The sequence below is a fragment of the Psammomys obesus genome, unplaced genomic scaffold, assembly GCF_907164565.1.
Source record: "Psammomys obesus unplaced genomic scaffold, mPsaObe1.curated_primary_1811, whole genome shotgun sequence".
Lineage (NCBI taxonomy): Eukaryota > Metazoa > Chordata > Mammalia > Rodentia > Muridae > Psammomys > Psammomys obesus.
In genome coordinates, this window is record NW_026586589.1 from 9,472,753 (window position 1) to 9,486,376 (window position 13,624).

At 49.8% G+C, this 13,624-nt stretch overlaps 1 protein-coding gene across 1 annotated transcript; it reads right to left on the minus strand.

The window, feature by feature from the left end:
* Positions 1–7,067: 7,067 nt before the first annotated feature.
* Positions 7,068–11,253, minus strand: LOC129672800 (BPI fold-containing family A member 5-like). The gene is given in 8 exon segments (XM_055602438.1): positions 7,068–7,108; positions 7,444–7,507; positions 7,782–7,860; positions 8,591–8,684; positions 8,687–8,739; positions 9,044–9,151; positions 10,419–10,575; positions 11,043–11,253. Coding segments are annotated over 8 exon segments (807 nt in total).
* Between the last annotated feature and the right edge of the window lie 2,371 nt (positions 11,254–13,624).

A 13,624-nucleotide genomic window follows, 5' to 3' on the forward strand; every position in this document is an offset into this window, starting at 1 on the left:
GTGGAAAGCTGGGGTTTGTATAGGGTTTTAGAGCAGAAGCGCTGGTACAGAAGCGAGAGGCATGGTTACAGGGGGCTGATTGGTACGTTTACATGAGACCACGGTTTGCGTCAAAGTTTGGCAGAGACACCAAGATTCCAGGAACTGGGTGGTCAAACAGTCATGATGACCCCCTTAACTTGGCCCGCCACCTGTTGTTTTCCTTAGGACCCTTATCTTAACTGGAACAGTCTCACAGATATCCATGAGGGTGATTAACATAAACTGTTTTTAGTTTGACTGGGGCAGCCTGACCGCAGATATCTCAAGTGGGTGACACAGCTGGGGTTTCTTAGTAATTTTTCAGTTTCCCATCTAGCCTTCAGAGTTTTACAAAACAGTGGTGTCCCACAAAATGGCGTTAGCTATGTTTAACTTAGGGTGAGGCAGGGGTCTTTCAGACCCTATCTAAGACTTCTAGCAACAGGGAGGATGGAGCCTTCAATGGCCACTTCCTGTAACCAGGCAAGACTTCCAAAGGAGGCATGGGGACATCAACCCACCCACAAAATCTTCAACCAAAAATTTGTCCTGCCTATAAGAGGCACAGGGAGAAAGATGGAGCAGAAATTGAGGGGGTGCCCAACAAATGACTGGTCCAACTTGAGTCCCACCCCGTGAAAGAGAGCCAAGCCCTGACACTATTAATGATACTCTGCTCTGCTTGCAGACAGGAGCCTAGCATAACTGTCTTCTGAGAGGCTTCATCCAGCAGCTGATGGAAACAGATGCACAGACCCACAGCCAAACATTAGGTGGAGCTCAGGGAATTTTGTGGAAGAGAGAGAGAGAGAGAGAAAGAGAGAGAGAGAGAGAGAGAATCGAAGGAGCCAGAGAGGTCAAGGATACCACAAAAAAACCTATAAAATCAACTAGCTTGGACTCATAGGGGGTCACAGAATCTGGACCACTAACCAAAGAGCATGCGTGGGAGGGACCTAGGCTCCCTACACATATGTAACAGATGTGCAGCTTGGTCTCATGTGGATCCCCTAACAACTGGAGCAGGGCTGTGTCTGACTCTGTTGCCAGCCTTTGGATGGATCCCTTTACCTCACCTGGGCTGCCTTGCCCAGCCGCAGTAGGAAAAGATGTCCCAAGTCTTACTGCACCTTGATATGCCAAGGTGGGCTGAAATCCATGGGAGGCCTTCCCTTCTCTGAGGAGAAAGGGAAGGGGCATGAGGGAAGGGAGGGGAGTGAGCGGGAGGGACTGGGAGGAGAGGCGGAAGGGGAAGCTGCCATCAGGATGTAAAGTAAATACTTTAATAAAAAAAGTGTCTGGAGAGCATGAGGTTTTGCCTGCAGCAAGCAGTGTGAGCTGTGGAGACTGACGGGCACCGGAGTCCTGGACTCTGCGCTCACAAAGCTCTGACTCAAGAGGCACCGAGTCTCCACCACCATGGAGGTGGACTCTTGCAGGACAGTCCAGTGCACGGTGCCTGCTCCATACAGGTCTCCTGGACTTGAGATGGATCGGTGGATAAAGGCACTTTCCCTGCCAAGACCGGTGACCCGAATTTGATCAGCGTGATGGGGTGGAAGGGGTCCCAGGTGCTGGGATTCCTGCCTGAAATGGAGTCAAGGGTGCTGTGGTGGGTGGGCTTCTAACTCAAGCCTGGGGGACAAGGAAGTCATAGGGGAAAACGTTCTGTTGGAATCTCCACTTGTCCCTCCTCCCTCACAAGATCTGGTAAATCCCATTCTCTCTCTCCAACCCTGCACCCTCCGAGGAGAGCCTCAGAGGCCTGGTTCTGGAATGCCTGGCAGTTGCCCTCATCCTCCTCACCTGAAGATGCCAGCTACCTAAGCCCCTGCCCCAGATGGCCATATCTGGGCCCAAAACTAGCGTGTGGCAGACACCTCATTTTTCTTTGCCTGAAATCCTTAAGAACCCTGACGGCTATAGTCTGGGCATGTGACTTCCTCTGGTCTCATCCTCTGAGGCTGGTAAACTCACCCAGGAGCCCCGGTTCCCAAATAAACCTGCCCTTTAAATTCTTTTAATCTGACTTGTATTGCTTATTTCATCGGCAGAGACAACCTATCAGGAACTGATCCCTGCTGCTCTGGCAGCCAGAGCTTCACAGAAGCAGGCTGGGAAAAGAGCAGGGGGACACCTGGGTCCGATGGTAACCTTTGACATCTTTGGGTGGATCTCTCAGAGGTGGTGGCACCTGAGGCTTCTGCCTGGCAGGCCAAGGCTCTTGATTGGCGTTTGATGCCTTGAGAGCGTTGAGCTGAATCATTTTCAGAGTGGTGACCTCTCATCAGCTATGAGAAGAGTTCAAATTTGGTTCATTTCAAGCCCTCAGGGCAATGTGTCTTAAGATGTATTTTTACCATCGTAATACTCCTTGAATTAACAAGAAAGTATCTCATGTTTGTACACGTTGCTGTCTGCTCACTCCATTCTAGGAGGAGGAGAGTAGAATGAGAACCCATGGACTCGCTAGGACCCCCACGGTGGAAGAAGAGAAGAGAACTGACTCTAGGAAACTGTATTGGGACATACACATGTACTCTGTGGAACATATGTGAACACACACACACACACACACACTGTAAAAATTTTCTTTGGCCTACAGTGGGGAATAGCATGTACACTTGCTCCCTCTTGTGGTTGTAGAGACAACTACACTCTGATGCCTGATTGTTGGCTTGAGGAAGTCTTAGGAGTCTGGTGAGGCCCCGCCATCTCTTTTATTTACCTCACATATTCCTCTAGATGCTCCCCGCTTTTTATTTCAAGACAATCTTTTTATTTAGATTCTGAGGAGATGGATTATTCCATACAGTGCTTGTAAAAAGGAATAAGGACCTGGGTTTGATCCCAGCACTTTGGTCTTCAGGCTCAGTGACACATGTCTCTACCCACTGAGCCACCTACCCAGCCCAATGGGATTAAGTCAAAAAACCCTCAGAAGCAAACTGTCTTAAAAGAAGGTGACTGCAAACTAGATATGAGTGAGAGGCGGATGTCAGCAAGTTTACATTTTAAGATAAGATGATGAAAAGGCTCTCTCCCTCACTTCATGCTTTGTCTGGACCCCACCCGAGCTTGCCTCACACAAGCCTCATATAGGGGAGACACAGCAGATGGAGAGACGTGGACAGTTGGAGAACCTTTCACAGCCCACTAGAGCAATTTAGGTTTCACCTGGTTTAGTCAGAGTGGAAAGGGACATTGCCACTGAGTAAACAAGAAAACAACACACAACCCAAATCCTTCAGCACAGTCATTTTCATTTCAAAGAAAGAAGAATTTAGGTGAAAAGGAGGCTTGCGAGGACGCTGCACACCTGAGCCTCTGGCCACTGGTTCAAGGCCATGCCCAGGGACTGTCGGAAGGGAGAGGGAAGACAGCTTTTAGCCTCGTCCACAGATGTTCAGCTGCTCCCTTCTAGAGAGCGAGCTTGATTCTCTCTTCCTTGGTGACTCACTTTTAGGGAAGAGGGATGTGTGTGATGAGCAGGCAGATGAAAGCTTCTGGTTCCTCTCCATGTCAGGTTTTTGGGGAAGCCCCCTGCCTTGTGTGCACACCTGCTGTTCTCCAAAGCTCGCTTGTTCTCCAGTCTCTGGAGTTCTGAAGAGGCAGTGGAACGGGGGAGGTGTGGCCTAATAGGAGAGAGCTAGGTCATTAGGAGGGTGAGTTTGCAGGGAACGCTGGGACTCTGATATCCTTTCTTCTTCTTTTCCAGTTGTTAGGAAGTGAGCTGCGGTGTTCTGTCTTGTGACAGCCTAAAAGCACAAGGAGTCAGTGAAGCATGAACTGAAAACTCTGAAATCATGAGACAAAATAACCCCTTCCCTCCTTAAGTTGATTTCCTCAGGCATTTTGTTCCACTGACAGAAAGCTGCCTGTCACAATACTTCAGCTTCTCACTGGGAGCGTCTGCTTAAATTGTCTGTGTCTGCCTTTTCACTCTTCCTCTGCTGAGACTCCTGAGTCTGGTGATGTGTATAATACCGTCTTTGTGTCTTACTGCTCCTCAGTCATGCCTTCATGGGGTCTACAAGGCTGGGCCTTTGCTTCAGTTTCTGCTGCCTCCAGATTCCTGCTGTAACTGAAATCAGTTTTTTCTTTTTCAAGTTGCTTTGGTCATGGTGTTTTATCACAGCACTAGAAACCCTAACTAAGTCATAATTTATACCAGGTCATGGGGTATTGCTGTGACAGAGCTGGACACATGTTTTCAGGAGGCATGTGTGGCATTTTAGCTTTGGAATGGAAAAGCCATTGAGTGCTCAGACATCAGTGGGCTGTTCTGTGGGAGCTTGGAAGACAAAAATGTTAAGAGCCGTGCAGATGATGGAGGCCTGGCTTGTGAAGGTCCAGAGGGAAGTGAGAGTTCCCTAAGGACGCTATTGGGGCCATCTGATATATTAAGAATCTGTGGTCTGCTTAGCTGGGGCTGAAGAATTGACTATGATTAATAAGAGACCGGGACCACTAAGGTAAAACCTTTGCTTTTCTGGGACAATCAATGCTGGTCACTGCAGCTGAGAAATCCTCCGGAAAGAATTCCCCCAGGGACATCTCACAGAGACTATGGTCCAGAGGGCGCCAAGGCTGTCTGTTGTGCTGGCAGCCAAACTTGGTATGTGTAAGAGTTTCCCAGGTGGTGCTGGTTTTGAAGGAGTAAAGGGATTTAGGAGAACAGTTTAGGTTTGGCACTGTTTTGGCAGGACCTGAGTCCCTGAGAGAATCAGTCTGGGCGGGGCTACTGGTGAAGGTGCAGCCTCAGTCACAGCAGAGGCCCAGTGGTGAAGAGATCATGGAGAGAAGTTAAGGCTTGGCACTGTGTGGCAGGGTCAGCGTCCCTAAAGAGGGCTCAGGAGAGGCTATTGGTGAAGGTGCAGCCAAGCGGCTGTGGAGACACTGTTTTGAAGACGCCAGTACCATCCATGGGATGACCACCAAGGATATCAGCAGCCATGACGTGGCTCTTTCCTGAGCATCAGAGAGGCACTCTCTGTCCTGTGGTAAGCCCTCTGCAGACCAGAAGAGCATGAGTGAGTCCCAGAAGTCCGACACTGAGCTTTACACTAGTGGACTTTGGTTTTGTGTTGGTGTGACTGTGGCTATGCCTTGGTTTTTCCCTCTTGGAATCAGAAAGGTTTTAACTTATTTTTGATTTTACAGGAGTCCACAACTGAGAGATTTTGGAATTTTATAGAGACTGGATACTTTAGAGAGACTGAACCTTTAGAATGTTTGAACTTTTAAAGACTGAGACTTGTAAAGGTTGGAATATTTTATCTTGTGATGCTAATATTAACGTGCCGTCTTGGGGAAAATGAGAAGGGAAGAGTTAGTTGAATAGTGATGCATCTGTGTGTCAAGCTGACAAGGGGTCAATCGTGCTGGCTAGTTTTATGTCAACTTGACACAGGCTAGAGTCATTTGGGAAGAAGTCTCAAATGACTTCTCATGAGGAAACGTCTCTTTAGTGCATTCTCTTGATTAATGATTAATGTGGGAGGTCCAACTCATGGGTTTGGGGGGGTAACGGCACCCCAGGGGAGCAGTCCTGGAGTGTATAAGAAAGCAGGTTGAGGAGCAATTCAGTGAGCAGCGTTCCTTCCCGGCTTCTGCTTCAGCTCCTGCTTCCAGGTTCCTTCCTTCCCTGGCTTTCTTCAGTGATGGATTTGTAAGCTGTGAGGTCTGAAAGAAACCCTTCCTTCCCTCATTGCTTTTGGTCATATTTTTTAAACTTTAGGTTTATTTATTATTTATTTGTGTGTGTGTGTGTGTGTGTGTGTGTGAGTGAGTGCTTGCTTGTATGTACGTATGTGTATCGTGTATGAGCCTCGTGCTCCCAGAACAGAAAGGGGCACTGGGACTCCTGGAACTGGAGTTAAAAATGGTTGTGGGTCATCATGTGGGTTCCAGGCATCAAACCCATGTCCTTTGCAAGAGCAACACACGCTCTTAACCGCGGAGCCATCTCTCCAGGCCCTGGTCATGGTGTTTCATCACAGCAATATAAACGTTGGTTAAGACACCGTGGGTCCCCAGCCTCGATGCAGACTGGAGCCACATAAGTCTTCACACACCCTCCTTCCGTGCCTAGCTGCTGGACAGCTCTCCCATCGGATGCTTCACTTTTTGTGTGGTAATACTGTGGGTATGAACATCTATGCCTGAGTTCTTACCTACTGAGCTCCCAGCTTCCTCCTGTACACTTTGTGAGGACAGCAGGGCAGGTGCCTGAAGCCCTCAACTGTTCGAGGCCGCTCAGTCCCGGTCCAGCCCTTGTATGGCCTTGACCACCTAGCCAGGGCTCTCTGGAGCTTCTCAAGCTATGAGAGGAACATAAGACCCCAGTGCAGAAGAGCCATTTTATTTGGCTGTGAACACAGTATAGTCTTCAAGCCTGAGGAAGGAGTTCCTTGAGAAGGTGGGTCATGCCATCTGTCAGGACATGTGAGCCGTGGGGAGCTGGGCAGGAGGGAGTGGATGGAGCAGCAAGAACCAGTTCTGTTGGGAGAAGAGTTCAATCAGGACAGAGACTGAGGTCAGTGACTCTCACTGGTACTGTGCTATCATCCACTGGCCCTCTGAGGGACAGGGGCATGCTGAGACCCAAGGCTCTGTCTCTGTGGCTCCTTGGGCATGTGTTTGAGTGTGTGTCTGTGTGCCCCCGTGGACGAGTGTTTGACTCTCATGTCTATGTGCTTGAGTGTGTACCCACTACACATGTATTTCTCTTTGAAGCTGTGTGTGGTTTCAGCCCATCGGCACACCCGTCAGTTATTCTGTGGATTCCATGCATCTCTGTGTGTCTGTGCTCGTGTTTGTCTCTTTCCTTGGGTATTGCTATAACTTGGAGCTAGCATCTTCCTCCCAGGCCCATGTGTTAAAGGCCTCGCGCCCAGGATGGTGCTGCTGGGATTGCTGCTGTGGATGCCGTTGTGTCAAGATCCTTGCTTCCCTGCCCTAGCGGATGACAGCTGGTCCACAAATTCTGGGGTGTGGGAACAGCATTTACCAGCTCAGCAGAGACAGACCCTTTCTCGGAAAGCTTAGGCCTTAATGACAAATTGCACTCCACGAAGCAGCAAGTCTAGAACAAAAATGACTAGAGTTATGATCTGGAGGTGAAGGAGTCCAAGGGGAACCTGGGTGCTTCCCGAGGCTCTGGAACACCAGCCATGCTCCCCACACCCAGACATGTCGGGAAGCACTGGGTTCCCCTCCAGCCAGCACGGCCGCTCTCAGGCCTGGCTCAGGAGGGGCAGACATTACCTCAAACTCTCTGGATCATTCATGGGGACAGACATCCCAATCGGGGAGGGGTGTGGCTACCGAGACCTGGTTGTTCCATGGCATGTGGGGACAAAACTTGTGGGAAACTGATGCTTCCTCAGAGGGGGTGGAGGACTTGGAGACAGCACTTACCAGCAACGTCATGTGCCAGGGTGACATCCAAGAGGCTGAGAATTCCATTGACCAGAGGACACACCTGACCCAGGGCAGAGAGGCTGCATTAGGTGCAGGACCTCCTGCAAGGAGACCTTCGGAGAAGCAGCATGCTCACGGTAGACTGAATTGAGGAACACGCTCCACAGCCCAGAAGAAGCCAACCAATGTGTTTGGAGGAGTGGAAATAAGTAACCCAGGCAGCTGGGTCACAGGACAGATGGACCGACAGATGATAGATAGTTCTCATACAGAGTAGCTCAGCCCAAGAATCTCTAAGACCCACGGAGTAGGGGACTGTCATTTTGATCTCTTACCACACCCTGCACCAGGCCAGGAATGACATTAGTCAAGATGTCTGTGAGGCTGTCTATAAGGCTTTGAAGGGGACCAAGTCTGGAAGAGAAAAGGCGTGGGTGTGACTCAGAGGCTTGGGGTTGGGCTGGAGAAGTTCTGTAGCCACTGGGTACACTCAGGGACAAGAATGTGGAACCCACACATGCATGGAGGATACTTAGTATGTAGTTGTCATGGAGACTTGATGAAATAATACATGCAAAGCCCAATATACAGGCTTAGAAAATGCAAGTCATGGCCTGGACAGGTCTTATACACTATGTGTGACTGACTGGGCCTTCTCGTGTGACAGGCAACTGAAACAAACAATCCAAATAGGCTCTGCATCTAATACTGCTTAGTAGGATTCCATTAATAATCTCACATAGTTTTGTGTTAAAGACAAGGAAGGTGAGATCAAATTGGAGGAACACTGGCCAGGTTCATGTCAGAGGCTCTCTGGCTCTCCTCTCCTTATCAGAATATGATCTTAAACCATTTTCTGTATTGCCTATCCAACTTGAAATTGTTCTTCTTGATTTAATAAAGGGTTAAGAGAGTATTTATTCATCTGTTTCCTTATTTATTCATACACCTGCCTATACATCTGTCTCTCTGCCCACTGAACATCTTACCATCCCTCCATCTACCCATTCATCTACCCAACTGTCCATCCGTGGTTCCTCTCCCAATACATCTTTCTTCCTGTCCTCTTATTCATTCACCTTCCATTTGTTCCATCAGTTTATCCTGCTCTCTGTGGGCAGAGAAGCCTGTCCTTTGGCTTTACCTATTAAGCAGGTGGATGCGCAAGCTGCCAGGAGAGTGAACACAGTCACCGATGACCAGACGGCTCCTCCCATGCATGTCTCTCATGGCATAACCTCCGCAGTGACATCCAGCTTCACAGCCAGCTCCAGCAGACTTCCGACCACCAGTCTGGCAGAGAAGGCAGAGACTGCTCTATTGCTATCTGGCCTCTCTCACTCCCAGCTGGAGGGTTTCTTCTTGGCAGGAGTGTCGGCTTCACCTTACTCCATTTTGGCACAGTGGGATTGAGCTCTGTTCCCGTTAGGGGAAACCAAGGCTCAGAGAGGTCAAGTGTGTTTTCCACATGACCTCAGTTTGTTCTAGACGACATCAAATAGGCAAAGTTCAAGGGTCAGAGCTTTGCAGCTCTCCATAGCCACCAGGCTCTGCCCTTGGGGGTCTTCCACCACCACCTGACTTGGGACCTACTCACATGTTCACTCTGAGTTCAAAGCCCAGAGGGATGGTGGCATAGAGGCGGTGGAAGTCATAGCTCTGCGTAAGACCGATTTCCAGCAGCTGGGGATTAGTGACTCTTATGCTGGACGGGGAGAAACGTGAGCATGTTAAGCCTCAAGCCAGGGAACCACCTTTACCTAAATTTACTCATCTCTGAGGGAGAGCTGGCCATTTGAGATGAGGAAGACAGGAGGGTACCCTTGCAGTCAGAACCGCCCTGTGTTCTGAACCATATGCCCATCATTTCCAGCTTCCTTCCGGATCAGATCCCAACATACCTGGTCCTCTGCTTGCCTCAAGTCTAAGAGATATTTGAGGAAAGGAGCTGGTTGGGAGCTCTTCAAAGAAAGAGACTGACTTTAAGTTGGAAGGAAGATGAGTAATCGGATATGTGGGAGGGTGGATGAAAGGAAGGAAGAGTGGGTACATGGAGAGATGGACTGTCAGTGCAGGCAGAGAAGATACACTGGCAGGAATAAATCCTGCATAAGAGTAATGATGGAAATTACTCAACCTGTTGTGGCCTTCAATGGGCAGAAAGTTGGAAGGAATGCAAAAGGGCGGGAGGAAGCCTCCTCTAAGCTGTCCACGGTGCCAGGTATTTCCCCTTTCCTGGTCTCCACAGTCTTTCTCTCCGTCTCACGGGGAGAAATCAAGCCAGGGAGAGGCCGGGTGCCTGACCTCGGGTCATCCAGGGCAGACAGTTCTTATGGAAATTAAACTGAAGTCTGTCTCACTGTCTCTAGGTCAGGAAGCAAAGACCTAGGAGGCTGGGAGCCTTGGCAACGGCTTTGGTCCAGTCTCTCTAAGGACTCAGGCCCGGGTATCCAGTCACAGCAACAAGCTCCCCATTGTGGCTTTGTGCCTAAGAAGCCCTCTCTGAGTGGTCCATGGGAAGCAGCACATCAGGCCTCAGGCTCAGGCGACACAGATGAGGAGGGTGTGGCCTAGTGACTGCTCACCTTCCCCAGGTGACAGTGGGTGACGGCAGTGGGTGGCAAAGGCCCCCACTCAGGGCTTCTCTGAGTTAGATTCCTGCCCCTGCCTCACCCTAGCCATGGGGGCACAGGCAGATCTCTGTGCCTCACTCTTCCCACCTGGGCACTGGGGATCATGGAGCTGCCGTGGAAGGCCTGACACAGGGTGAACAGCTGCTGCTGGGGGCCAGGCCAGGCCTTAGGACTGGAGATGACTGCAAGTGCAGAGGGGCTGGTGTTCCTGCCAGCGTGGAGGGGGCCTGGGAGGAGTCCTGGCTCCGTCCATGCTCAGCCCCTCCCTCTCCCTCTGCAGGGCTGCTGCTTGGGGCGGGCAGGTCTTCAGTCACTGGCAGGGACCGAATTACTACTCACTCAAGGATGTTGTTCAGGAGAGGGATTGATGAAATCACTTTTCCAAGCGCCCCGACCAGGCCCCCAGCATTGCTGCCCACAGGTCTCACATAGTTCAGGAGCGGCATGTGTTCCAGAAAGCCCAGAAGCCCCCCAGACAGCAGGCCTTGACTGAAAGCTGCAAAGCAGAGACTCTCAGGGGTCACAGTTACTAACTCTGCAGCAGGGTTTTTCAACCTGTCGGTCGTGACCCTTTTTGGGGCTTGAACGACCCTTTCACAGAGGTCGCCTAAGACTATCAGAAAACACAGATATTTACATTATGATTTATAATAGTAGCAAAGTGACAGTTATGAGGTGACAACGAGGAGAATTTTATGGTGGCGGGGCGTCACCACAACATGAGGAACTGTATTAAAGGGTCACAGAGAACTGCTCTCCAGCCTTAGATCCTCCTTCTCACTGATGATTTCCTTCCTATTGGGAAGCTGAATAGACTAGAGCAGATGTGTGGAAACATGTACACACACACACACACACACACGTGTGTGTGTGTGTGTGTGTGTGTATGTGTGTGTGTGTGTATGTGTGTGTGTGTGTGTGTGCATGCACCCCGGAATCCCCAAAGAGAATGTAGAGACTCACCATGTCTGAAGTTTCTAGCTAGATGGTCCGTAGGATACTTGGACACAACTGGAGTAACTCCATAGGGCAGGCTCTGGCCCAGATACAAGGACCGGCAATGACCTGTGGACGTGGGCAGGTCATAGGTTAGGGGCATGGGCAGGCCTGCCAGCTGGGCTGTGCTCTGGGCCAGCAGCCCACAGAGGACAACGAGGCTCCCGACTAGAAACATGTCTCTCGGTGTCTGCAGACAGAATGACAAGTCCACTGTCTATGGAGATCAGAGGATTCTCTGCACTGCCTGCCTTGTCCCCTCGGCTGGGAGTGTCACTATTTCCTCCCCAGAACTCCAGCAGCTGATAACTAGCAACAATAGCTAACATTGCCACAGGAGTCTGTCCCAGGCCCCAGGCTGATGCATTCGGTCACCAACTTCACGGTCACCACATCCTCAGACGTGCACACAGACAACCCCTCCTGTACAGTTGGGACAGAGGCCTGGTGACTCTAGGCACTTTGCCCCAAGGTCACAGGTTGCAGCTATGAGAGGATCTGAAGCCAGGCCTGCCTGATCCAGAAGCCTCTGTTTAAGTAGGTAACCATCAGATTTCCTCTGGGGCTGGGGGATGTGACTGTGGTGGCCTGGCCCTTTGCCCCCATCCCTGCTCTTCAGTGTGAATGAAGAGACTCCAACATGGCAGAAGCTGAAGGTCTGAACTGCTCAGCCATCACCTCTGCTATGGGATAGCTCTTTGGTCTGTGGTCAGGCCATGATGGCTTGTGGATACCATCAGGAGCCACATAGTGTCAAAGGTCACATGACCACAGGCAGCATCTCAACCTGTGATAGTGACCTTGTTAAAATTTCTTCTCTAGAGCTTTTACTTAGGTCAGATGGAGAGAGTGCTCCATCAGTGTCGCCCTCTTTAGGAAATGGCCAATCCTTGCCCTTGATAAGCTGGTAGTGTTTTGATGTTGTTTTTAGGTTCTGAGTGAGTGGTGGCACCATCTGTCGGCAGCAGGGGGCCTGGCGTCCCAATACCGGGGAGCATCGGTGGAGCAGAGGAAGGGTCAGGTCTTACCTGAGTCTCAAGGTCTCAGTGGCTGTCCTGGGCTCCTCTCCTACCTGCTTCTGCTTAGGAGGCAACAGCATCTTTTATAGAACAGGAATCAGGAAACACGAGATTAGATGATGTGCTTCCAGATAATTCCGAATTCTGCAATCTGCCAGTGTCAGAGTTCCACAAAGTGAATAATTACCAATCGCGCCAGCAGGTGAGTCAGCTGTTTGGTCCACAAGCTAAACAAGCAAACTTGAGATGGAAGGTTATTAAGGACTTCGTGGTTCCATGCATGAGGCTTAGGCATGGGATCCATGCCCACGAGTGGCAGGAAGATCAGGAATATGTGGGTCGCCTCGTCAGGAACTCCATTCTTAGCTCTCATCCACATCCTTCCCTGGCCTTATTCTTTTTCTCTATTTGGTGATATTTTGCTCATACACTACACGTGCCCTCCCAGCTCTGATCGCTCTCTCAATTCTGTACACACGTGTGTGTAGGTGTGTGCCTGTGTGCATGCATGTTCGTAGGCCCTCACCTGGTTCTTGGTAGGGAGGCTACTTGTTTACAGAGGAGAAAATTGAGGTCCAGTTAGGACAAATGATCCAGAGAGGACAGGCCAAAGTTAGAAGTCAACTCATTGGATAATAATAGCATGCACACAATGGGGGCATCGGACACGTGCCAGGTCCCGTGGGTGGGGACAAGCTTTTACAGTGAGAAGTGGGGTTCCAGGGTGAGGCGGCAGGACAGAGAGACATCCACACTCTGTCTTTCTTCTTGCCAACGTGCTGAGAGACGGAGACGGCCTCCTCATGTTTGCTTGCCCTTTGATTTCCTACACCACGCCTGCCACTTCTGATAAAGATTTATTTGGTGAGATAGGTTATTATCTGGAGGGTTTGCTTACCGGCTAAGAGTGTTTCTGGTTCTTGTAGAGGAGCCTGGTTTAGATCCTGGCACCTGCCCTATAACTCTATTTCCAGCATTTCTGATGCCCTGTGCTTTCCTCTGACACATGCACACATGTGAAGCTCATAATCACATGAGCATGCATGTTTACATATTATTTCATTTATGCTTCTATTTACATGTGTCTGTGCATGTGTGTCTGTGTGAGCGTATGCACACATGTGTGTTTGAATTCCCACAGAGACCAGAAGATGGCATTGAAGAGTTTAAGTTAGCCAGAATATAACTCCCATTTTGAAATAAAGATTTTGACTGGGAACTGAATTCATGTACCAGGAAATATCACAGAATGTACACCTGGCAGAAAACAAAGTTAACTCTCCTAGCAACAGCCTCCAGGAAATATAACAGAATAAATGCTTCATAGAAAATAGAGACAAACTCCCTGGCAATAATCAATGGGAATCGATTGAGAATCGGGTGGGAAAATTCTCCCCAATGTTTGAGATGTGGTTTAGAAAAATAGCCATTGTGATTATATGCCTTAGCTATTGTGATTGTGTGCCTCAGAAAAGGTCACCCCGCCCTGCTAAACTTCACCCAATTCTGTAACGCCAAGGCTTGTTCCCC